The sequence below is a fragment of the Haliotis asinina genome, chromosome 2 (assembly GCF_037392515.1).
Source record: "Haliotis asinina isolate JCU_RB_2024 chromosome 2, JCU_Hal_asi_v2, whole genome shotgun sequence".
Classification (NCBI taxonomy): Eukaryota; Metazoa; Mollusca; class Gastropoda; order Lepetellida; family Haliotidae; genus Haliotis; species Haliotis asinina.
In genome coordinates this window covers 71,529,380-71,556,555 of record NC_090281.1, presented here as the reverse complement: position 1 = coordinate 71,556,555, position 27,176 = coordinate 71,529,380, and the positions used below count along the sequence as shown (strand labels likewise).

At 38.8% G+C, this 27,176-nt stretch overlaps 1 protein-coding gene across 1 annotated transcript in view; it reads right to left on the bottom strand.

The window, feature by feature from the left end:
- Window positions 1–25,056, bottom strand: part of LOC137272843 (glycine receptor subunit alpha-2-like) — a 32,601-nt gene extending 7,545 nt beyond the window's left edge. Inside the window, exons 1-2 of the mRNA XM_067805250.1 lie at window positions 24,897–25,056; window positions 1,428–1,501 (exon numbers count right to left, since the gene is read on the bottom strand). Coding sequence (XP_067661351.1) covers window positions 1,428–1,501; window positions 24,897–24,973 — 151 coding nt within the window. The 5' untranslated portion in view covers window positions 24,974–25,056. The remainder of the gene's footprint in view (window positions 1–1,427; window positions 1,502–24,896) is intronic.
- Between the last annotated feature and the right edge of the window lie 2,120 nt (window positions 25,057–27,176).

Below are 27,176 nucleotides of genomic sequence, written 5' to 3'. Positions count from 1 at the left end.
TCTCTCAGGATATATCGGATTGGAACAACTATATCTTTCAACACTTTGAAGGTGAAATGTATCTGCTCGTGTTCAAAACCTGTTTCCAGGTTTTTTGCTTCTAGCAACAAGAGTAGTGTTCAAAATACCACTGAAGTAAATTCAGGAGACATTTCATGAAACACTGAATAATAAGTCAATTTATTATGAAGCGTTGGTTGCTTTTGTACCATTAATAATGAAGACTCGTTAGTATGCGTACTTCACTGAAATAAACACACAGGAAACAACCCTTTTCATTGTTTATGGAAGAATTGAGCGACGACGGGGCTTGGTATGGCAAGATGTGTGGCAGTTTGTTGAGCGACTTGGAATAACTGTGTCAGGTGTGTTTCTTGTATTGAGTGTTGCAAGAGTGCACTCCCTTGAAGAGTAAACTACAAGAAACGGTTCCGATGTTTCCATCACCATGAATAGATTATTTTCATATGGGATACAATTAATTCAGCATTCATTCAGACATGATATTCATTTGTTTCGTATGAACTTTGCTTTGTCTGATTGAAATAACCGCACAAGTTTATTGTCTGAGGCGCCCGTAAAATACCTATGTCAATTGGATGAGGCGATCGTTCTGTATTTTGATGAGCGGTACTTCAGGTCAGCTGATCATGTATGCATGTACAAGACGTCTTGGGCGAACCCTTAGTGGAAGGCCCATCCACGGCTTGAAAAACTTCCATGATACTACTTGCCAAGAAACTCCTGACAAGTAATTACTTTAATATGTCTGGCTTAGGTTAATAAAGAATAATTTCATTGGACAACCGAGGCGACCCGTCTTAGTGATGATAAGAGCATGAGTAGACTGCTGAAGATGACTTGGGGAATGAGTGAGTGAGTTTAATTATACGCCGCCTTTTTGCAATATACCTGCAATGTCACTGCGGGGGACACGAGAAGTGGACTGCACACAATGTACCCATGTGGAGAATCGAAAACGAGTAGTAGGCTGATACTTTAACCACTGTCCTACCCCACCGCCTTAAAAAGAGGGAATTACCACTGGTATTTGTACCTACATGTACACGGATGTGCTCTGCAAGACAGACTGGTTAGCATTGACGCAATATTGCTAATAAACGGCTAATAATGTTAATGTGCACAACGCGTTACGCGTGCAGCGGAAGGATCCATTTCTGTTCCAGATAGGACTGCAATGGGGAGTGTTACGAAGCGTATTTGGTGTCCATGATTTACGTGTATTCGTCCATGCTCCATTGCATAAATTGAGCAGATCCGTGCGTATAGGTCATATACTATCTGAGCATGTTGCACGCATGCATCACGCGTTCTCCCTTTGCGGATGGGCACCGAGGACGTTTGCTTCCGTGTGTCATTAAGATGCGAGTCATTTTGCGGAGGAGAAGAAAGGAAAAGTAAGTTACCATCGTCAAAGGTTGGTGGCACTTTGCTGTCTTTGTCGATAAGCGTCTGTAGAACAGTGGTCAGACTCTTGGATCTGAAACCGGAAACGCTAGGTTATAGAAAGCTTGAATAACATAATGAAGAATATGCCATTAACAGCAATGCCATAGCACCTTACGTAAACGCGATCTGGATTCCAGTGCACCTTTCCAATATTCAGAATCGAGACGTGAATTGAAAAAAGTGGTCTACTTCCATTCACTGAACTAATGTTGTGGAAGTGAATGAGTGAGTGAGTGAGTTAAAAACTTACATCTCATCGGCAATATCACAGCCATGAAAACAAAGTAATTGATTTAAAACAGCTGCCGACAAAGGACAGTAAAACCAACTAGTCTATCACAGATGTGTATTAAAACTAGTAATGAAATCTAAAATACTTTAATTATAGAAGACGATACAATATAAAACAGGCTATAGATCGCCAACAGCTGAAGGCAGATCACCAAACTTTGCTGCCTGCATGGGCTCTAGTTAGATTTACACCACCCCTTCAGCTGCTGGCGATTGCAAGAATGTTAGCCAACATTGAAATAACAAGAATACCACAATTGAAAACCTGGTAGACTTAAACTTACATCAAATGATATGGGACTTATGTACCCTCTCAGGGGAACAATAATTTTAACAATACTTCAACCCCCTGTGAGGGTACAATCGCAAACAATCTCAGTTACGTAGTCTAAACTACCAGGAATAATATATTAGCTATATATCTACAAATTATTTAACAAGTCTAATTCTTGTAAAATGCAATAATTCAGTGAGAACTGATATTGTTAAAAAGATCCTTCATCGTTCGTGATTTAAAATATTTATCCCTTGTAATGTAGTAGTAGTAGTAGTAGTAGTAGTAGTAGTAGTAGTAGTAGTAGTAGTAGTAGTAGTAGTAGTGGAAGATGAAGAAGAAGTTGGGTAGGTGTTTGTTAGCTGTTTCACGCGCGCTCCCAGTATTATCCCAGCTATATGGAGGCTCTCTGTCAATATTCGTGTCGGGACCAGACAATCCAGTGATCAACATCATGAGCATAGATCTACGCAACTGCGATACGATGACATGTGTCAGCAAAACAGCGAACCTCCCGATCCCATTAGTCTCTTACGACAAGCATACGTTGCTGAAGACCAAATGAACTTGGATCTTTAAGGGTATGTGGTACTAGCAGTTGTAGGAGCGATGGTAGTAGTTATGAACTTCTTTAGAAAGAATTCTACAAGTGAACCTGGGTCTTTAAGGATATGTGGTACTAGCAGTTGTAGGAGCGATGGTAGTAGTTATGAACCTCTGTAGAAAGAATTCTACAAGTGAACCTGGGTCTTTAAGGATATGTGGTACTAACAGTTGTAAGAGCGATGGTAGTAGTTATGAACTTCTGTAGAAAGAATTCTACAAGTGAACCTGGGTCTTTAAGGGTATGTGGTACTAGCAGTTGTAGGAGCGATGGTAGTAGTTATGAACTTCTGTAGAAAGAATTCTACAAGTGAACCTGGGTCTTTAAGGGTATGTGGTACTAACAGTTGTAGGAGCGATGGTAGTAGTTATGAACTTCTGTAGAAAGAATTCTACAAGTGAACCTGGGTCTTTAAGGATATGTGGTACTAACAGTTGTAGGAGCGATGGTAGTAGTTATGAACGTCTGTAGAAAGAATTCTACAAGTGAACCTGGGTCTTTAAGGATATGTGGTACTAGCAGTTGTAGGAGCGATGGTAGTAGTTATGAACTTCTGTAGAAAGAATTCTACAAGTGAACCTGGGTCTTTAAGGATATGTGGTACTAGCAGTTGTAGGAGCGATGGTAGTAGTTATGAACTTCTGTAGAAAGAATTCTATAAGTGAACCTGGGTCTTTAAGGACATGTGGTACTAGCAGTTGTAGGAGCGATGGTAGTAGTTATGAACTTCTGTAGAAAGAATTCTACAAGTGAACCTGGGTCTTTAAGGATATGTGGTACTAGCAGTTGTAGGAGCGATGGTAGTAGTTATGAACTTCTGTAGAAAGAATTCTACAAGTGAACCTGGGTCTTTAAGGGTATGTGGTACTAGCAGTTGTAGGAGCGGTGGTAGTAGTTATGAACCTCTGTAGAAAGAATTCTACAAGTGAACCTGGGTCTTTAAGGGTATGTGGTACTAGCAGTTGTAGGAGCGGTGGTAGTAGTTATGAACCTCTGTAGAAAGAATTCTACAAGTGAACCTGGGTCTTTAAGGGTATGTGGTACTAGCAGTTGTAGGAGCGGTGGTAGTAGTTATGAACCACTGTAGAAAGAATTCTACAAGTGAACCTGGGTCTTTAAGGATATGTGGTACTAACAGTTGTAGGAGCGGTGGTAGTAGTTATGAACCTCTGTAGAAAGAATTCTACAAGTGAACCTGGGTCTTTAAGGATATGTGGTACTAGCAGTTGTAGGAGCGGTGGTAGTAGTTATGAACTTCTGTAGAAAGAATTCTACAAGTGAACCTGGGTCTTTAAGGATATGTGGTACTAACACTTGTAGGAGCGGTGGTAGTAGTTATTAACTTCTGTAGACAGAATTCTACAAGTGAACCTGGGTCTTTAAGGATATGTGGTACTAGCAGTTGTAGGAGCGATGGTAGTAGATATTAACTTCTGTAGAAAGAATTCTACAAGTGAGCCTGGGTCTTTAAGGATATGTGGTACTAACAGTTGTAGGAGCGGTGGTAGTAGTTATTAACTTCTGTAGAAAGAATTCTACAAGTGAACCTGGGTCTTTAAGGGTATGTGGTACTAGCAGTTGTAGGAGCGGTGGTAGTAGTTATGAACTTCTGTAGAAAGAATTCTACAAGTGAACCTGGGTCTTTAAGGATATGTGGTACTAGCAGTTGTAGGAGCGGTGGTAGTAGTTATGAACTTCTGTAGAAAGAATTCTACAAGTGAACCTGGGTCTTTAAGGATATGTGGTACTAGCAGTTGTAGGAGCGGTGGTAGTAGTTATTAACTTCTGTAGAAAGAATTCTACAAGTGAACCTGGGTCTTTAAGGATATGTGGTACTAGCAGTTGTAGGAGCGGTGGTAGTAGTTATGAACTTCTGTAGAAAGAATTCTACAAGTGAACCTGGGTCTTTAAGGATATGTGGTACTAGCAGTTGTAGGAGCGGTGGTAGTAGTTATTAACTTCTGTAGAAAGAATTCTACAAGTGAACCTGGGTCTTTAAGGATATGTGGTACTAGCAGTTGTAGGAGCGGTGGTAGTAGTTACTAACCTCGCAGTTGTTTATGACGGCGCTCTGTAGAAAGAACTCTACAAATGAGTATCGCTCTTGGGATACAAGGTCATGTAGTAGTAGTAGTAGTTGTTGTTGTTGTATTAGTTTCTGCTGTTGTGGTACAACCTAATATTATTGACAGTAAACCATAGTAGTTGTAGTTATGACGGTAGTGGTGCTTGTAGCTGCTGATGTAACAGTAACAGTAACAGTAACAGTCTGAAAAATCATAGACTATAGTAACAGTAGCGGCAGTACTAGCTGTAGCAGAATTAGTAGTAGAAGAAGGTATACTGTACACTGGGTGGTTTATTTAATTTACAAAAAAAAATACGATTTTAGTGAAAAACTATTGTTGGTATCAGAATAACATCAGTACCAGTTCAAGTTGGGTGGGGAGCAGAGGCAACCTCTGACGCACGATGACGAAGCATGTTCAATATTACCTATACTATACCAATCCTTATGGCAAACCCAAAATGACTAACAACTACCCTTGAAGCACCGTGAACCGTACAAAATTCCCTTTCCTCAAGAGTATAATTTAGTTTAACGACACACCCCTTGAGATACACAGTTACATCAAACACCCCAGCAATGACCGTTAACAACAAATTATGGACTACAACAAACCTTCACTGAGTCACAAACCGAGGGAATGGGGATTAAACTTTCTGTCTCAACGCAGGAAGAATGGGCGGATCTTTCACATTTGTAAATGCAGACGGAGATTTTTCTCATTTTTTTTCTCAATTATGCGACTGATTAAATGATTCAGTTTCGCATTTTTGGAAAATTGTGGGCAGTCAGCCGCGGAAGATGCAGACTCTGCCAGAACATCACAGAGATTAAGGGACGCTCCACTGACTTTTCAGAAGCAATTTTAATGTATTATTCATTTACCAACATGAAAACTCCGTCCATCAAAGCCTCTCCCCGCAATACACGTCAGTTAAGTCTGAACAGGTTTTGTTGGAAATCGATAGCCGAATTTATGAGATTAATTCCGGTGTATTTTTTACAGTGAAACGGGAGAATGAAAGTCGTGCTGAAGTAGCTAAAGTCTGCTACGACCCGTGAAAGTCCGGGGTAGAATAGGCTTTGAGCAACCCATGTTTGCTATAAAGAGGCGACTTACGGGATCGGGTGGTCAGGAGTGCTGACTTGTTTGACACATGTCATCGGTTCCCAATTGCGCAGATCGATCCTCATGCTGTTGATCCCTGGATTGTCTGGTCCAGATTATTTACAGACTGCCACGATATAGCTGGAATTTTGCTAAAAGTCACACACAAAGTCTGCTACCTTATGTGCGACTGTGTCCAAGGGGAATGTTCAGAAGAAAAAAATGCAAAATAATATAATATTCAATGTTTTGCGTTGCTTTTAGCTTTCAAAACCTCTCTTATGGCCACCTTTTGGTTTCATAGTTTTATTATGTTATTTTGTGCCATTGAATGTATGTTGTGATATATGTAAGCAAAGACGTCTATAAGGACAATGACGCCTCATCGGATCAACATTTTTACTTCTCCTTTAGAAACTGAAGAACCCTTGAAAACTGTTAGTCAAAAGCTTGATCTTGACAGGAACGTTTCGTCAAGATATGCAGGTTTGTGTTTACTCTTTGTATGCTTTCGAACACCGAGACTGTCTTGTCATAAGTCAACCCTGGCTTCACAAAGGATCAATTACTTGGAGGAGGCACTTAAAAGATTGTAAATGAAACTTCCTTTGTATATGCTATATTGGAACACATATATTCAGTACAATTATATGAGTGTCGTGTCCTTCAGATATAAAGAAGTTTTATTCATCCATTTTTTAACGTGACCTCTGATCGAGCTCTCCGTCTCTATGTTTTAATGTCTGGTGGCGGTTGACAAGGTTTTGACCAGTTTGTCAATATAAGTCTCAAACTTAAATCAGAAACTGAACGAAAAAGATTCACCGATCATCATAACTGGTGGCTATTTTAATGAAAACATCAAGACTGATCACGACTATTCATCGTTATATAATCAAAGGCTATATCATAACTATTACATGGCTATAATATTTATATATTTAATTCAAATGCAGCAAAACCGATAACTGAAGGGTGCATTCAGTACGAATGCGCTTCGTTGTTAACGTACCGTACCATTAAAATTATATTTCCTTCGTTTGCTAAATTTTACATGTAAACAAACTTCATTCCTCCTTGCATGGGAGAAAGGAAAATATAAAAATAAGAAAATGAGAAATGATATTAAAATAGCTTCTAAGCACCTAAAAATACACGAATGAGTTTTACATCCGATACCATCCACCTTTATTAACAAATGAAGTCAATCTATTTTCAGTTCCAATTTTTAGACGTCTAACAAATGAGAACAAAATGAAAATGTTGATAACCAGGAAAATTGAGATTATCGTTACTGTTTAACATGGTAATTCATTCATCAATCTTGAACAAAGTTTCATTTTGTCTCGAAACATCGTTTAGGGATATCTCATTTTGTTTCTTTGATCGCATGTGTACCTGTTCTCCTCTATCGTGAAACATTGATAGAATGGAGATTTCATTTCACTATCTTGCGACTTCTCAAAATCATATAATATTCACATCATTTAGAATGATTACTTTGAAGTTTGTTTTCTATTTCAGATTATCAAAGCCGTGGCTTCAGATGAACAATTAACTTCAATATATCCTTTTACAATTTCAGTTCCATCTTCACTTTCACCTCTGTAATATATTACCAATGTTGTCTAACAGCATGTAGCCACTAACTAATGGATTTTATGCAAGGTGGTATTTATAGGTTTGGTTATATGAAGTGAGTCCAAGTTAATATCTTTTACTTTCTATTATCTGTTCACAAAATACAATAGAACTGATTAATGGAAACCAGTGCATACGTCTTCCGAACAATGGAAGTCTTACTTAATGCATTTGTGATGGACAGCCACCAAATGAACGTGACCGAGAGCATTATTCCTGCAAAGAGGCTGAACATTTCTTTCAAACGAGACAGCCTTACCGAGACATTTCAATAACCCGTTTTTGTTTTGATAGAGTTTGGGTCATAAACATGTTTTAATGTCAGCCTCCAAGGCCATGTTTATGCAAACGAAGCCGAGATGGTTTACGACCTTCATGGAAAACAGTCCCATTAACGGAATCGTCCTTTGGGACGAAACCGGTATGAACATATCTTCCAAACGCCAAGACGTACCCTAAATAGAACTGTCAAGCAAGACTAAATTGACCATCGTAAGACCCTGAGTAAGATTAACGTGACATTTCTTACAATGACAGGTCAATAACCGAGCCCTGAATCCGATAAACAGATCACCAGTCTGTATAATTATGGTAATGTATTACGTGCCATCTCATGACCTGGTCCAGCCATCACGCATGGAAGACACTGTAATATCAACATAGAGTTTTCTAAGGCATGCGAAATGCTGATGTTGCTTGAATATGTTACATGTTTTAAGGTGAAACGAAAGAGTGCCGTTGTAACCATTTAAGCAGATGATTGTAGTACCTCTCGCTTTTTGCATCGACGACTCTAATGTTAAGAGTAGAAACCATTTCTAATCGGGTTAATGCTGCAGCAACGTTTCTCATTAGAAAATCAATAGCTTTCTATACCTGAAAATGTGGCTAGCTGTTCCATATCGATTGAATTGGAACTGTTTCGTACATGTATTCTTACATATTATATTAACATTCTCAAAGCTGTACATGTACATACTCCGATGAACAACAAGAAACAATAAAGGGTGAACATAATATTAAAGCAACAAAAATCAGAAACCTCCATTTTCTCTTACGGGGGTTCATGGATTTTCTTTTTATCAAAGTGAAATATTTCACACACGAAGCCAGAGGCTTTCACGGTGAAACTAGCATTTGTATTGACTCTATAGTTGTAGTGGCTATGGAATCACACACGACGCCAGAGGCTTTCACGGTGAAACTAGTATTTGTATTGACTCTATAGTTGTAGTGGCTATGGAATCATGTAATGTCCACAAGAAATGAATCCATTATTACGCAATTCCTTCAGTGAATGGCTTAGAACCCTTAGCCCTTGTATGTACCCTAAGCCTCTACCGGTTTTCGCCTTTCAAAACACAATATTTGCGGACCCGTGGTGATTCGGGATAGAAATGATTTCAGTAACTCATGCACTTTTACTTTTGTAACAGGTGACTAACTCAGGTGGCCAGGCTCGCTGCCGTAGTTGACACAGGTCATCGTATCCCAATTTGGCAGTTTACTCATGCTGCTGATCCCTTGTTTGTCACACCCAGACATGAACATTTACAGGCTGCCGCCATATATTGCTGTGGACGGCCAACACCAAAATACCCCTCCTCCTACTACTACTACTAATCTTGCCGTTCATCACTGGATTATGTAGTCCTGACTCGATTATCCACAGGCTGCCAATGGAGTATGTACTGTAAAACACACGCATGCACTCACTCACTCACTCACTTACTCAGAATCTGCGCTCGACCCACACTACGACCCCGAAGGCAAAGGCACAGTCAAATGATTAATGAAAACATTGATGACATTAAACACCACCTAGCAATCACTTTGGAGATTATATCAACGGCCCTTTATACAAATCCGACGCTGTGTCAAGGTCATATTGAACTCTTTTGACAAAGTCATTAAACATCTGTTTCAGCCTCTGCCTCTGTCGAACACAGTTTTTTTTGGTTGTGTGTTTGTAATATTGACATTCTAATCACAGAATTTCCAACTGACTTGAATTACATGTTTGCGTTTCATGTTGCCCAAAGGCACTTGTCAGGGGCAAAGTATAACGAGCTTAGAGGTTGAAAGACGTTTGCTAGTGATGAGATAGGGTAGGCTGACATTTGCATGCTTCTCGGAGAGGTAATATCAACTAATGGTGAAACTGGACAAGTTGTAGAAGCAATGCAATATTTAAAGAAACAGTCCGGGAAAAGAAGCCCACATTTGAAACCTGGATTAGACTAAAACATTGCAAATGTTATCAAAACGATAAGAGGCTGCAACTCTACGAACTTAAGATCGAGAACGTAAGTTTGATGTCCGTATTTAATACATCGCCATCGAAAAAGCATTTCATGATTGGTTTTGTTTTAGACGCCATCAAACATGCGCGTATGCTTTCTTTGCTCTGTAGTTAACTTCTCAAGTAGCACGTATAAAACGATTTGATAACGTGCTACTGACTACGATGACCAGCGCATTGATGTCTGCAGTGTCCATCATGTCTCCAAAATAGAGGGCATGTAATCGTCTGGTGGTAATCGAATGGGACACCGTGAAGTTTCCTTTAGAAAGAAAGTTGTTATTCTGGCGGCTCGTTATTTTGGAATGCCCATTAATCCGGGAACCCCCATAGGCAGATATTTCTTTGCGCCCACACTTCGTAAACGTGAATAAACAGGAACAATATAGCCGTATTGAGTTTTTCTGCAACCCAACAGATCCACTGGCTCACCACAATTACATAAAAGCAGGGTTACACTCCTGTGATGTTAGTTTTATTTAATATGTTCGTCATATAACACTTGAAAGCGGGCAATAGCTGAATTATTTCCATCAAACAATTTCATCAAGTACAGACATGTTTTTCCATTTTTACATCCGCATGAATATTAAACCAGCGCGGACATAATAACTGAAATACGTTTCCATATGTGTCTTTCATATACTAAATTATCAAGTACGGGATAACAAACCAGGGCCTAGATTTTCGAAGCTCTCTTAGTGCTAAGTCGTAAGTTAATGTTAATGTATGGCACTTACGATTATCATATCGCTAAGAGTGCTTCGAAAATCTAGGCCCTGGCCCTGGACCACTTTAGAAAGACCTCACTCATTTACCGACGGTGCTGTAACAGTTTGTCTCCAAAGTCTCCTCACGTAACATGTAATCATTGTAATACAACAGTCGTTATACCATGCTTACAAATGGCACAGAATAGAAATTGTCCGACGTTACAAATCCTTTTTCACAGTCCTCCGTTAAACCCAACAACTCTTCAATTTACGGCACCTTTGATTGAATACCCATCACGCTCAGTCGTAACTCCGGTGCTTTACTTTAAGTATCACAAACGTTGAGATGATGTTCCCCGCCGGCGTCGAAGCTTTGATAAATTACAGCATGTCCTGCCAACTATTGATTGTCCGGCTGAGATGGGACGTTTCAGGCTAGCGGCTTTCTCCATGAGCGACCCAGAGAAACCATTTGTTCCGGTGGATCTGCGCCAATCATCCAAACTGTACCTATTAGGTCGTAATCCTATCGTCATATATGTTAACCTTTGGCGCTGAAAGGTGTAATCGATGTTATCGGCAAACCAAAGTGTTATGACCAACTTTACATCATGTTGTTTCTTGATACATGGAGAAAATGGCGCAGTTCGTGGATAATGTGCTGGTAGAAGCTCCATCTTTCTACTTTTGTCCACTTCCTAGTTTTGTTAGTACAGTTTTGTATTTAAGTGTATATCCTACCATTATCATATCAGTTTAATGTATAAGATTGCAACTGTTCGCAGGCATTATTTCTGGAAGTCCAGTTGTTCTGAGCCAAGATTCATGTCGTTCCAGACAGACTGGGAACAGTGTGATTAAGTGGGCAACCCATGATTCGCAAATGACACGTCTATGTCATAGGTATCCTGATATATGTCCATAGCCTGCAAATGGTCCCATTGTTCAGTTACGGATTCCCTAAATCCCCAAGACAGCAATCCCTAGTCTACAGCACACCCATCTCAACATTCATAAACGTATGACAACTGGATCATGATTGGTCCATGTATCAAGTCTTCACAATTAATGCACAGTGGAATCCAATTTAACCACCATTGTGTATCTTCAGCTGTGGAAATCTACTTTGAATACCTTTCATATCAGTAGCTATTAGTAATTATTGCAGTGACATCTGGAGGAAACCTAGCTGATCAGCTGCAAAATATACAGTGTCGATAAGGTTAATTGGAGACGATGGGCATAGTCCTCGAGTTTATCAATGTTTTATGGGCAAATAGGATTAGGGATATTATGCTTCTGTTCACTAAGGGCTTCTGTCGACGGATGGGAACTGTTTGGTGGACTCCTTTATGTTGTTTGATGAGATGTGTACATTTTTCAGTTCAGTTTTGGTGAGGCAATTGATTTTGGGGACCGGAATACGGACATATGGTATGTGTTCTTTCAGTCTGACGTTCTTTCATATGTTTAGGGGATTGGTGAGAAGATAGGTACCTACAAAGGTACAGTCTGGTAATACGAAGTCAAGTAATATTCTGAATGCTCTTGAACTACTAGATTCTCTAGAAATACGAGTTGTCTTCGTTTACTTATTGTATCGCTTTGAAGCCTACAAGTTCATCATACCAAAACATGAGTCTCATAAACCTATTCAGACAATAACTCACTTTTCAGCCGGTCAGAATTTTATATGAAAGTGAAATTAGACACCACAAACAAGTTTGGTTACACTGAATTCCAGGTCCTTGTTGCATCAGAAAATGATATTTGCAAATGAATTTTAATTTAAACTTAACTTTAGCAACACCGTATTTGTATATTTTATGTCGAGGTTTTGACAGCACGACTGAACTAAGAAATCACAGACCACTCATGTTTGTTAGGTCGTAAAATGATTCACAAAGCATCTGGTTCACTGGTTACACCTGTCATGTGTTTTCTACGCACATTCAGTGTAGTTTTGTAATGCACGATGTGATTGATAAAATACCAATTCCGTACCAGACCGCCAAACGTCTCTAGCGGCAGAGCCTCGTTTTGGGACTTCCCCGATCCCCAGGTTTCTGTTTGTCAGAGCTTGCTGTACTACAGAGCACGCTGTACGGCGTGTTTGCAAGGGTTGTAAGGAGCGCAGAGTTGCGCAATAGGACGAAACCCAGTAACCAGGAAACGAGACTGTTCTGTAATCAATGTTTTGATATGCGACTTCATTCCTCAAAAAGTTGCCTCCCTGTGATAAACTCTCCTTAATAACAACCAAGTTTGCAATCGATAACAATCAAAAGAAACAAATAACAACATTTACCGAGAATCCAACTTTTTGTTGTACTTGTTTAGAGACATGCCTTGCGCCTTCTCATCGCCAATACTGACAGCTAATTTCCTTTCCAGTATGGAAAACGTTATCAAGTTGCAGTCACAAAATCTCCAATTTAATTTCTTCTTTCAATATTGTCCAAAGTCACGTTTGCATTTTTAACATTAAACGATACTGTTTCCCAACGTTTCAGTCAGTGAATCTGTACAATCAAACAGCCGGTGATAAAGATTATGTTTCAATGATTCATAACGTATTCTAAAGAAACACGATCATGAGTTCATGTTTTAGTTTAAAAACTAAAGTATCACTGTTCAATTAATTTCTTCCCATGTGAAACTTTCTTCATCTTCTCATCAAGACTCAACATCCCATTCGTCCGAAATAAATGAGTTATCGCCTTCTTGTGCACAGGAAATTCATCACAGATCGACCAAGGCAAATATCATTACTATTGAACGTAAATGCTCGTATACAACTATATATTGATTCCTTCTCTTGCATGCCTCCCGGTAACACTACACCGACACAGAGCATTGACTTGTTGCATCCTTTACGACTTGTTGACTTGGTCAGAGGCACGCGTCTGGCTGCAATGGCAGTATCAGTAAGATTGTGGGCGATGGCGGAGACAGACCTCCTGGTGGGTATTAAAAGAGCTTGCAACAGTATACCTAGGGACGGACGATATTATCAGTGTCGTTTGCAAGGATCATCGAGAAACTAATAGCACTCTGTCTGTTTTTTGTTAAAGATGTGAGCTGGGAGGAAAATTTCATCATGTTTTTTTGTTTTAGTTCAATGAGGAAAGGTGTTTCGTTTTTAATGTATTCATGGGTTAACTATAACAGTAGTTAAGAGTTGAAGCCGTCCCAGTTTTAGATTTTGTAAATTTTAATTTTAAGTACAAGCGCGTACATTTATACATCTGTGCACTTCGGTGTCATTTGTTTATGTGATATTCTTCGAAAGTGATAATTAGGTGCAGTCTTCAAGCCATTGCACCTACATGTACATACTGGTATGTCCCTTGTATAACTATTCCGCCGCTGAAAACCTGGTCGAGGAGTTGAATCCTATCCACCCATGGAAGCGCTAATGAACACAACTGAGCTTGTTAGGGCTGTTTGCCTACCTGAGGCAGTGCCTGGCGTTATGCTGTAAGCAACTCTCAGATTGTTACAACTACTTATCTATATATGCAAGGTACATATAACCCTTAGAATAGCATATAGAAGCAATTACATTATAAGACCATATTCCTCTTCTATCATAGAAATACATCCAATCACATACAGTGAATTGGTATCGCTGCCATCAGGTTTTCATTCCCAAGACAATCATGAAAAGTGACTGCCTCAGAACTATACGCGAAAGCCTTCAGAATGGTCATGTGTTCCGATCACAATAATAGTGATAAATACTAATAGACCAGATATAAAACTCAAGGCCGTACACCACAAAGGGACGTACATGCCCCCGGTCAACGGATCAATGTGCATACAAATTGCATTTTCAGTTCCTTTGGGGTTTACAGCCCAATTAGAGCTTGAGATGCCCAGTGGCCAATAAGTGATTTTGCATTCCTATTTAATTTCACCCAATCAGCAACCCATCTACTGGTCGCCTAAGAAGGAAGCATTTGTCTTAAAACACATAACGTAAAAACCAAATGCGAAAATACACATCATATGCATATGCCATCTGCTGTGCCGGTTTTGTCCGTAAAAAGATGCACATGACTGTGGACATGGCCTAGTTCTCTTCTAGTGAAGCACCACCGTTTCTGATGAGTCGACTTTCTTAAAATGTGCTCATTTCAGCAGGCATAGGGAATTGTAATCATAAGCGATGTCACACTTTCACAGATGACTGACATTACAATCTCCACAGCAAGAACCTTTAGCGTATTTATCTGTTGATACAATTGCATGGAACACGAGCACGTGCAACACCCATGTATGAGCAATACCGCTGCAGCTCCCCATTATGAAATTGCTGTTTGTTTGCATAGTGGCTGATAAAGATGGCCAGTGACCTTTCGTACAACAAAGCATCCACTTAATGATAGTTGACAACGCGTGTTTCATCAGGACATGGTGAGCTTCTGTCAATATGACAAGATGCACCATTAAATATGAAGTTGTATATATTCCAGTTGTCTGTGCACTAATTGTCTGTGTATGTATGTAGGTAGGTATGTAGGTATGTAGGTAGGTAGGTGGATACATAGATATAGTTAAGCAAGTGATTTCTTCTGGTGATTAAAAAATACACATTCCAAATATTGCCTCTGGTAATTAACAGTTTATTAACAGATATATATCTGTTGACATTCGTACTGTTATGAGTATTTACGTCAACTACGGTCGTAGTACTAATTATTAATTACAAATGTGCTGCATACACTGTGTTTCTGTAAATCATGACTCCCAGAGACCAAATGTAATGTTTGAAAACTCCATATATGGGGGTATTACATGTCTCTATACAAGCAGAAACAGATTCATTTGTCCGTAAGCGACAGGAAAGCAGTGCAACTGGTGCAGACACCGGGTGTTTGCCAGTAATGCTTACCTAGTAGAAAACATTCGTCAAGAGGATCGGTGATATAAGTTAGTTATGTCGTCCTGAACGACTTTAAGTTAACTTCAATCAATTTCAAAGGATAAATAGAAAAATCATTGCTTTAGTTAGTCTTTTAAAATTCACTTGATTAGTTTCGTGTTCGCAAAAGCTTGCTTTAATGTTGATTTATTACAACATGATAAAGGTACTACGAGAAAACTTTCTTCAGACTTTGTAGAGTTTTTAGTCAAGGGGTAATTCAATGGCTCCAGCTGCCCTCATCATTCTGATTAGTTTCCCCGACATGGCTGTCTATCTGACTTCATCGAGTTCTGCAGTGTGCCTCGGCGTCTTTCCGAAATGTCAGAAATGTTATCTCCAAATCCATTACATATATCTACCCAATTTATCTACATAGTACGTTATTGGCCAACGATTACCCGGCAATATGTTATACACGTATACACGAACTCAATAAATCCCATCCAGCTGACGTCCATCCAGATCTGATCAGAAATGGGAAAGGTCATGCGTTGGAAACATGTTCCGGTCTATTGCAAGTTATGGTGATACATTCTGTAGCACTAGTTAGATTAGTATAGGTTATGGAAATATCGTATTTGCCCTGCTATATTTCTTAAGGCTTGAGCCGATCGGAAAAACTATAGAGCATTATCATTGTTCTTGAAAATGCCCTACCAACACGTCTTCTTCGGACCATTATAGCAGAAGTCTAGAGATGTCTATGTGGTTGGTAATGCCGTAAAATGCTTGTTTGTTCATCGAGGATGATTTATTAGTCACTTGGGACAGATTACTTAAACTTCTCATGACTTATTAAACTTCTGTCTGCCAAGTGATAAAGTACTTGCAATTAAGTGGAGTGAACAGCATCAAACAGCAGTGAGTCATGTTGTAACACAAATGTGGATTGAATGAATACAATGTCAAACATTTAAGGTTCGTATTCGTATTCGGATCAACTAACAGAGTAGGTTTGAGATGTGACCCGGCTCCTGTCATCATTTCACTTCGATGACTACTGATGTTGCCTCTGATGTATTCGCCTGCGCCTGCGCCTGCGCCTGCGCCTACGTCTAAGCCGACTATAAAGTTGATGACAAAGGCATAAACGTCACTTTACGTATTCCCTAAAACATATTCAGCATCCTACTAACAAGGCAACCCGTGAAGATCCGAGTTAAAACTGACCTTCAGGAGCCCATGATTGTCGCAACTAACGGGGTTGGGTGGTCCTGGTCGTTGACACTGGTTTGACACGTCATCGTATCCCAATTGTTTAGATCGATGCTCATGGTCATGGGATTGCCTGGTCCAGACTCTATTGTTTACAGACCGCCGCGATATAGCTGAAAAATTACTGAGTGCGGCGTTACACAAGAAACAAATCAAGCAGCCAATAAGGCAACTGTCTATGATAGCATTGATATGGTATCCTTAAAAATGTTACACATGTACAGTAGTGTATCTGGACATATAAAAAATAGCAAACACTAACCTCTTCCATTACATGGTTTCTATCACGCCCACGGGACTGGTGCTCGTGATGCAGCATATGATGCCGATCTATCATTTCCAAAGACATTTTTCTATTTGCTTTGGCATTAAACAATAGATACCTGACACCATTGTGTATTCATTATCTCGATGCCACAAGAAAGAAAAAAGGTTCTCCAAATGCTAAAGCATGAATAAAACATAATGTTTACGGCATTAACCATCCTTCCTATCTAATTCCGTAATTTAGCATGTTCCCCAAACCGTCCTGCCATTTTCCTTTGATAGGATACAGGTTTACTCAAAATCAATCACCAGCAAATGTATCGTAGACTGGTATTAGGTAGTGCCAACTCATATTTTCGAGGCTTTCTGTGTTTTTCCAAATGTTTCCGAGGCTTTTGACACTGCTTTTATTTTAAAAGTCAGTCAATCAGTTGTCAGAGTGTATGGTTGACAACTTGATAAACGAATACCAAAGTGGCAAGCGTCAACCCCTCTTCGCCCCGAATCCTTCTGATATTGATCTGAGCTGTAGGTCTACACTGTTTAGTTACTTTATGAAGGTATGGTGCTTCTGGGGAAATTCCAGATTTCTAAGAGCACGTCCACAACTAGACATGATGAGCACCCGTGATTCTATCAGTTGATTAACCAAACCAAATATCAACACACTCCCTACTTCTTCCTCATCTTCCTGATCTATAGAGGCCCATCTCCCACGTGTACGGTCGTTCAAGTAATCAGGATTGCCGTACTAATACAAAACGTATTTCAGCGTATCACCGATGCTATGAAGACGTTTTTATTCATTTTAAGTGAGATCAAGGGCAGATGGGGATATTATCCAATATACACGAGAAACACAACAGCCTCTGAAGACTGTATAATTGTTGATCGTTTCAAGCGGATAGTAACATAAGTAGGACTTTCCGACTCAAAATGCTGGCGTGAAAAACTTGCGGGTCACATGAACCCTTTCGTCGAATATTATTTGAATAAACTGCTCCTATGATCGATGTTAATGTAACATGTAAATAGGTTAAAATATACGGATCGAAAATATTCGTAATAAAGGTCTTTTGTAGATAAATGTGGATTTGTATTATCTCGATCGACCCTTTTAAATTCTCTTAAAACAAAATGCACCGATATTCCAAAGAACAACTAGATATGATTTATTATTTTAATAACTTTAGGAAATATAAATATTAATAGGTACTAAAATTGTATGGCTTTCGTACTGTTGATACACCTAAAACACTGCTGAAAGCAAAATAAATACTCTCAAGTAACACAAATTACATTTGAGATCGCACACTCTCGGGAAATTACAGATTCCAGTACTCTTGAAGGGTTGAGCCCCATGCTGGATTCGAGCCCACACACCGTAGAGTAAACTCACGAACAATATTTTGTGATACACTTACTCATACTCACACTCTGAGTACAATTTGTTTATAATTGTATGGGTCCTCATCGCAGATCAAACAGTGTTTGGTGGTGAATTAGTATGGTGATTAAAGTGACCGTTCTTCACGACTAATTGCGCGTACTCACTTCCATTACTACGTGTAAATGGTCATTTCTGCTGTGGTCAGTCATGACGATGTTTAGCTGTTGCCTAAAGCAACGTAAGGCCATAGTCACTCCAAGGTTATGACCTACCGAGATTACAAGAATTACTACGAGGTTACATTCAGCCGTTCAGCCGTTCAGCCGTTCAGCCATTCAGCCATTTGCTGAACACTATCTGACAGAACGTTTGCACTAGCTATGGTGAATTGACACCGTGTCTAATGATCTCATCCATGTCAACGTCCTTTTCATGTTAAGGATGTTAATATGTGTAAAAACCAGTTGTGGCATTTCGTTTCTAGCGTCTGTAGAAAAAATATCATTGTGGACCCTGTGCTTACTGTCACAGCTAAAGTCATTGCCACATTCACCAAGGCATGTTCACATGAAGTTCTGTCTATTTGTCTTGATGGTCCTTGTGCTGTATATGAATATACTCATGTCTATGTCTACATGAACATCCACTGCCTGAAACAAAAGTTACACTACTCATTTCAAATTCAAGAAATGTGTAATTTAGATCACAGATATCTCTCAACAAATTAATAACACATCCTTGTGTCACAAATCAATATTAATGTATTATTCACTGCAGAAGGTGCATCAAATGTAGAAATATCCTGTAAACCAGTTTATAACAACAAAACCTTTCTGTTTGTTAAACCTGTGCAAACATTTCATAACTTATTGTGTGCAAACGGCTTTGTACTTTCATATTATTCATTAAATATTTCATGATATACATGGAGATTTTGACTTCTATATATCCTGTTACGTTTGAGTGAAAGGTTTTCTTGCCTTTTGCTATAGTTTTATTCAGACATACCGAAAATGGTTTCTTATGGTCATTGAAACTAGTGATTTTGTCATATTTGGGATTACGCTCAGCCCGACCAGCCACCGCGTACTGCGTACTTTGTGTACTTTGTGTAAGCCTCTGATAAATGTAACTTGGCACCGCTTCCATGGCCAGAAGCTATGATTACACGATGCCAGTTAGAAATATGTCATGTTTGGGATTTTCTGTTTTCACAACACAACATGGCTGAACCTTATATCTTCCAATGACCATTACAAAAGTGGCATCTCATGTTGTTTCTTGTAGATATTTGACGAGGGTTTGTGACTCAAAACCACATCTTCGTGTACTCCATATATGTATAGCGTCATTCAGGGTAATAGCAAGCGTTGTATTGCTTCTTTCTGTATGAGAAGAACCATAAATGAATCTTCCACTCTCCGGGCAGACGCTCCTTCCACTGCACCACGGATGCAGGCTCATGTTATAGAATGATGTAAAATTAATGTTATAAATACTATCACTAATATTTTAGGAAAAACAATTTGCTACTTGCAATAATGTAATAAAACATTTTCTAGTCACTGAGATACTGTGGTGTGGGAGTAGTGCATCCAATTGTAGTTTCCTATCCTCACATCATATGACGCCTGTATATATTACGACAACGTCGTCTAACGCCACATAAACGAGTAACCAGTTTGCGTAAAAGCATGAGTGTAATCATTAGCGATCAAGCGCCTTGACCAGTTTATCATGTTTATACTTACAAACACAGCTCCGCTCATTATTTAATATGATGTCCGGAAATAGATCCCGAACTGCATTATCGAAGCTAATAGATAATAGACAAGACCAAGATTGCTCGTGAAGTCTTCATTTGACTTGTAAGTGTAACTAATAAAAATAAAACCATAGGATAGACCACTTCACTTCAAACAGATTAATTCCAAAATAATGTGCAATGGGGGCCCTGCAATCTAATCTGATGTAACCCAATCTAATCTAATCAGAATGGCTGCTATTACTGCAATATTTAAACTGGATATCAGATTCTGAGCGCATCCAGGCAAGGGTTGATTCTACATCTTGTAGTTTAAGAACAAACGTCGATATATGTGTTGCAGTTGTATGAACGATGAAAAATGTTACCTTACATCTACATAAGCCACGTGACAGGTTCAAATATTATGATCACTGGTCATAGGATCAGATGGATCAGAAACAATGGTAATAATTCCGCATTGGATCTTGATACCCTATGGTGGAGTAGAGGTTGCAAATGACATGCAGTGGACAAGGGTTGAACCTTTCATGGGTGCATTATGCTTCTTATAAATATACACCAAGTGAAAAGCAGAAATAGAAACTTAAATCCGAATTTCCTTTCCTGTCCAACACCGAAAGAAGGAATAGTTACCTTATCACCATATTGTAATCTTTGAATGTCATCAAATTCAGTCAAGATCTTACTATGTGTGAGAAAGAAGTATTAATTACCTCATCGGCATCTTAAAATATTTCAATGTTATCATAGTCAGTTACCATCTAACAAAGTGTGAGAAAGAACAAACATTTACCTCATCAGCATCTTGTAATCTTTGAATGTCATCAAATTCAGTTGCCATCTCATAACGTATGAGAAAGAAGTACAATTTACCTCATCGGCATTTCAAAATCTTTGACTGTCATCAAATTCAGTTCCCAGCTCACAATTTCTAAGGAGAAACATTATCAAATTTTATGTTTTTAATCAGAATCTACCATAAGAGCTCCGATACTGACATGTTGCATTAAACATCCACAATTGTCTAAAATCTCTTTGCGCAGTCTCGTTTATCACAACTGATCATGACGGACTGCAGGAACAGGTCCTTCGCTACAAGTTAATTAACTGCATCAGACACCCCTATCTAACATGCCCAACAGTTGCCGTCACAGAAATAATCAAAGTCATAAATCTACATTATTAAATTCTCATTGGTACAGTGTCTTTATGAAGACCAATTAGATCGAGCAAGATCAAATAGAACTGCCTATTCCTCTTCTCAACACCAAGCAAACTCCACTGGTATTCCCATTTTTATATCATTGTTATAAATGACGTATGTGCACAACCGAAATTAGCTCAGTGTTATCATTTCCTCGCTTATTACATCACGGGAGTGGTGCTTCGGTACATACATGGTCGTTCATGCACTGAGAACAAACTGCAAGTTTCCTGTTGATGGAGACTGTTTCCGTTTGCTCTGTTAGACGTGCTTCAGATTAACGAGGACTACGTGGGCTCCTGGGACAACATGATAGGGTTGATGTTTATAAATAACTGAAAATTGTATCTGGTTGAAGTAGGAAACGTTTGTTCGTGGTAGTATTTGTTGCAATAAACATGCAGTGTATTACTGTTATCACGAACATAATGTTGCCAGTGATTCTAGTTCGTAATACCCTCACTTCGTTTAACGTATTTTGACACAAATATCTAGCAACTGGCCGTTATGAAAAGACAATAAATGCAAAGGTAGAAGCAAGAGAATAACATAATTTACTTGGGGTGATTTTGAATATGTGAGGAATATCAAAATCAATATCACAAAGAAGGTGGAACGTGAATGATCTGTTAAGTATTTGATTCTGATTGGCAAACTAGCAGTTTCAAACCACAGTTAAATTCCTAGAGTGAACTGGCTGATTGGAATGGTTCAACGTAACACCATGAACACGTGTAAAATGGCCTAAACATTGAACACCCGGTGTCATCGATAACTTTCAGTGATCATTTTCATGATTATTTGGTTGTTTGGAATCTGTTCAGAAAGGTATCCAAAGGCCACACTCCTCATAATATTACCGTTTATATCTGTCTCTAATTTCTTGATTGTGAGCACTAACAAATTGCAAGTGATTATACTTGAATGGCTTTTGAGTTTATATTAGCATGAACTGAATTAAAACTAAATTTAGGTCATGTCCGTTGGCCGGTAATGGCGTGGACAGGTCTTAGTTTGTATTTGTTGCGTTCGTAAAGTAGGTAATTGTGTAATTCTACCGTCAGATTGTTTGTATTGTAATGATTGAATAATCATATAGCAAATGTATTACTATTGGTTTATTCAGAATTCATGACAATTCGGCGGAATTCCTCAGTGATTCAGACTAGTAGTTTTGGAAGCTAGTGATGGTTCACTCACGTTTCAGAGACTGTTCTATTCATGCTGGAAGAATGTACCCATAGAAATGTAAGAAAAAATAAAGGAAAGACTAACTATTATGACACCGGGTGTTCACACAACCGAAACAGATGGGCAACAAAGTATCGATGTGATTTTGAGTGAGTGGGTGAGTTAAAATTTAAAAGTATATCAGCTATATCGTGGCAATGAGTGTTGGCTATCAACAATAATCTTAGGCAATATAAATATCTGTCATTGAAGCCATACATATTCTAATAAGAGATTCAAACTTGATGACGTTCTAAGGATTTAAACGAAAATAGTTGTTTCTACATAAAGTAGAGGACCTCATTTTAACTAGCCAACTTTAAGAATGCCGAGCGAACAAGAAACGGATGAGCATATCTTGCTATACCAGTAGCTTTCACTGTGGGTTATGTCAAGCTCCGTGAAAGGTTTTATTGCTTCCCATTATCCCACGATGGTTTAACAGTGCAAATAATAATATTAACCAATGCCTATACACTTTGGCTGTGGAATAATGGGGAACGTGCCGTCAATACCAAAACAGAGTGAGGAATGAGGCGTAATCGTAGTAGTATAATGAGTAATCGTTGTAGTAACAGTAGTAGTAGTCGTAGTAGTAGATGCAGCAGCAGCATCAGTAGTAGTAGTAGTAGTAGTAGTAGTAGTAGTAGTAGTAGTAGTAGTAGTAGTAGTAGTAGTAGTAGTAGTAGTAGTAGTAGTGCGTAACTAGTTTAGTCCTACTTGTGGTTGAAGTCGAGGCAATCGATGGCTGACCATATAGTAGCTGGCCTCTTTGTCTAGTATTCGTAGTGCTGATTGAAAATAGACAGGAAAAGTAATCACATACATCTGGAAGCTTGTTCATATTAGTGTTCACCAAATCGATACAGGCAATCCCAAACGCCAAACGGAATCCGTACAGATAACGTCGTGAAAACATGTTAGTGTGTGCAGCCTCCTCATAATTGTAATGATTTTAAAATGATCTTATTGATCGATTCAAACTCTCCAAGGGCTACGTGTACGAATAAATACGTGGTAGTTATTGCGAAAGTGCAGATTCAGAAATAATAACTTTACCATTAAATCATTCAGTCAAGCACACACTTTGAGAATCATGATTCTGTGGATCTGCTGCATTGCCTGCTGGTGCTTTTTGGGTGCAATGTTTTACCTCTACGGTTATCCAAAGCAACGTCATTCTTCGAGACAACATTAATCACGCTAGAAAGTTGTGTTAAAGGACGGGTCATTTTGTTCACCCTGTGACCGGGCATCAATTGTTCCTGTTGCTAGGTCGAGTCAGTAACTGCCAAGCTGCGGACATATTTCTTGATTGAAGAACAACCATTAAGGATGTGTTTACTACTAAAGTCGAGAAAAGTGACGTTTATCAAAATTGACAGCTCATTAAGCCTGAACAACCGTGATAGATGAAAGGAGCGAGTTATATGAAGATAAAGTTGGGCATTATAAGCCTATCATGAAATACAGCTACAAATGATATAACACTTGAATACACATTTTTTATCAGTGGGTACAACAGTTGTTCGGGAGGAGAAATGAGACTCTTTTCTCCCTGGCGAAACGCATTCAAATATCTAATGAAACATTGATTGTGGCTTTGTGTCTGTAACGATATACTAGCACATCGTGAAAGAATAAAAATAAATTACAGACACCGCTACACCTTCACATGTACTGTAGATGTGATCAGCATATCGGAAAGGACACGAACAATTGCAATTCTAACACATTATGCCACCTCGGTAACAACCTCAAATAAATTTATATACGTCTGACTAGACTGGTATGTTCATACATGTATTTAACATACAAATGTACAAAGACGCCTGCAGGCAGTACCGTGGTGCAAATCAGGTTACAGGCGAACATTTTTTTTCTATTGACCCTTAAGATACATACTGAAGGTTAAATTTCCTTTTGAAACACATTCTACAAATAATCATATAGTGCTATATGATGATTAAAAACATGCTTTCACTAGGACAAAGAAAATGAGTCTTTAAGCAGGCAGGCTTCTCTTAGAAACAGTAACGGGTGTGTATGAATCTCGGCAAAGACAAAAGGAACACGGGTTCTTTACTTTCGACAAAGTAGAGAAATATGCAGCAGTGACATGCACAGTGTATCTGCATAGTACCCAGATGTATTTTAGTGTTTAAATCCATGATCATACCAGAAAAGGTAAAGCAACCACAAGCATGTAAGCATGTAATATGGGACACAGTATTCCTTCCATCCGAAGGGAATACGATTTCGTTTCAGTAGAAACACCATGCAGTTGAAAATGAAAGCAGATCTTGAATACATATATTGCTGTGTTAATTATCATTGAACACGAATGTACGATTAAATAATTGGCAGGAATATCATATTGTATCTGAAAGTTTACATAAAATCATGCACGTGTTATATTACCTCTTTTCTTCCAGGGTTTGGTACTCTCCTATGTGGAAGAGCAGCAAACTCAGGACGAGTGCGACGGATGTAGTCATGTCTGTTTAGGTATCCTTGGGCAAAGAAAAGATCACATTTTGCCTGCCTCTTTTACTTCTCCACGTTGTATAACAACGATCAATCAATCACACATTCTTCGCAGCTCATCTGTCTTGTTAAGTCCACATCTCTTCATCCCCAAAGACATCATTTTTGTCACTACATAACTACTGCTTATACTAAAAGCCCCAAGAAGAAGAGAAATTATAAACTGCCAACGATCCACACCGATCTCTGGCTTGTTGGATAAATCATATAGCCATAACACTAACTAATGACGTCTAGAATTTCCTGGAGCAAAGTTGTCCTTGATCATGCGTGGTGGTCTCATTACACAGAACAGCCCCGAACAGACCAACTTAGTTTGGTGCACTGTTGTCCAGATACAAGCCCATTGGAGTCTCTACAGCGGCTCCCCCGGACAATGAGTTTGGGAAGTGCGAGCTAGACTTTGTGAGACGATCGATGGCTCTCGTCACGGATGTACAACCAGGCTCCCTGGTAAAGACGCTGCCATTGAAAGGTTAGCCTTTATTGGGTGTCAGGTCCCCTGGTGAAATTTACAATCTCAAAGACTTATTTACGTGAAAATAAAACCGAAGATTCCTTATCTTGTACCCAAACTGAATATGTTTCCGAAATGGGGTTAATTGCTCGTTTTACATGCAATTTTAAACCTCAAACTGCACGCGTCTGAATGTTTTCAGTTCTAGTGAATGATTGCTTTTCATTTCTGATGCCAAAATATACCCAGTGAAGCTAGCAAAGACCTCTGAATGGTGTTTCTGAAATCAAAGGTCATTTTTATAATACGACACATTTGAGCTAAACAAAGAAGTGGTTGTGGTAAATACTGGGAGTTGTTAGCGCGAGCAGGCAGGAACCCACATTTCTGTAGCTATAATTACATCAACATGAATGCTGATGATTATGTAACAACATTACCATATTCTTAGGATTTGATTTGAATGAGCGTAGAATATCTAAATTGTTGGATGAAAGAGAAGTTGGGTGTTTAAATTAAGAAGTTAATTCAGTTAAAGATCAAGCCCCAAATCATTTTACTGACACTAAGTGGCAATCACATAACATAAAGTAAATATGAATTCGACCGTAATATCTAGAGTTCGATAAAGTAGGTTATAGCTGATCTCTTGTTTCTTAAATTTCAAGACCTATATTTGACTTAAATGTTAAAAACAGGTATCCTTACTGGTGGATTCATTCGTTATAGGACTGTCTTTTCTTGCATTAGTCACGAAACTGCCAGTCTTTCTGTTACCAGGATCTGCTTGAGGGTATTTGGAGTTTGTTTGGACGGCGTTTAGGATCTGTGCATTGGGTTTGTTTATGTGTATTTGGGACTCAGTCGTGTTACTCCTGACACTTATAAAACCTGTTTTGTTTCGTTGGTTTTTTTGTAGTACTACGCACTGGTTAAGCAGTTAGCCATAAACTTGAGATAGTGTCACTGGATGGCCTATATTTGGGACTATATTCTATTTGCTTTCATTGTGTCTGTGAATTGTGACGTGGCCTTTGCTCTCCTGATTTCAGTGAGTGGGTGAGTTTTGTTTTACACCTCTTTAAGAAATACTCAAGCGATATCTCGGCGGAGGACGTTATTCAAAGTCAAAGTCAAAATATGTTTATTTGTATGTGAGGCCACCGGCCCATATCCTTTTATAATGATTTACGACATTAACGGTTTTATCTTGCATGTTTTCCACTTTGTAAGTCTATTACTGAGAATAGATTAAACGCTTTACCTAAATTTAAACATTTCAACATTCCACAAGAACCAGGTGATTTACCACATTTAAGACTGTTAATGGCATTCAAAATTTCGCTATCTGTAATTTGGCAGCTTAGCACCTGTCTGTCTATGTCACCGAGTATAGGGGGTCATCTGTACAGATCTCTTCATTCTGGATAATCTGAAAGATACTGCCATTCTTACAGACTGACTTAAAATGGACAAGCCATTCTGATTTTGATAACTGATTACTGGGGCCTGATGTTTGTCTCAGTGAGCCGACTCGTATCCAGAAAAGGGATAGATGATGTAAAGAGTCATTTAACTTTCTTAGGTTCTTTTTGCACTTGTGTATTTGGAATTGTCTACAAAAAGCTTTATATTTATTTATTTCACTACAATATAAAACTCGATTGTTATTAGAGCGATTACATCTAAATATTCTG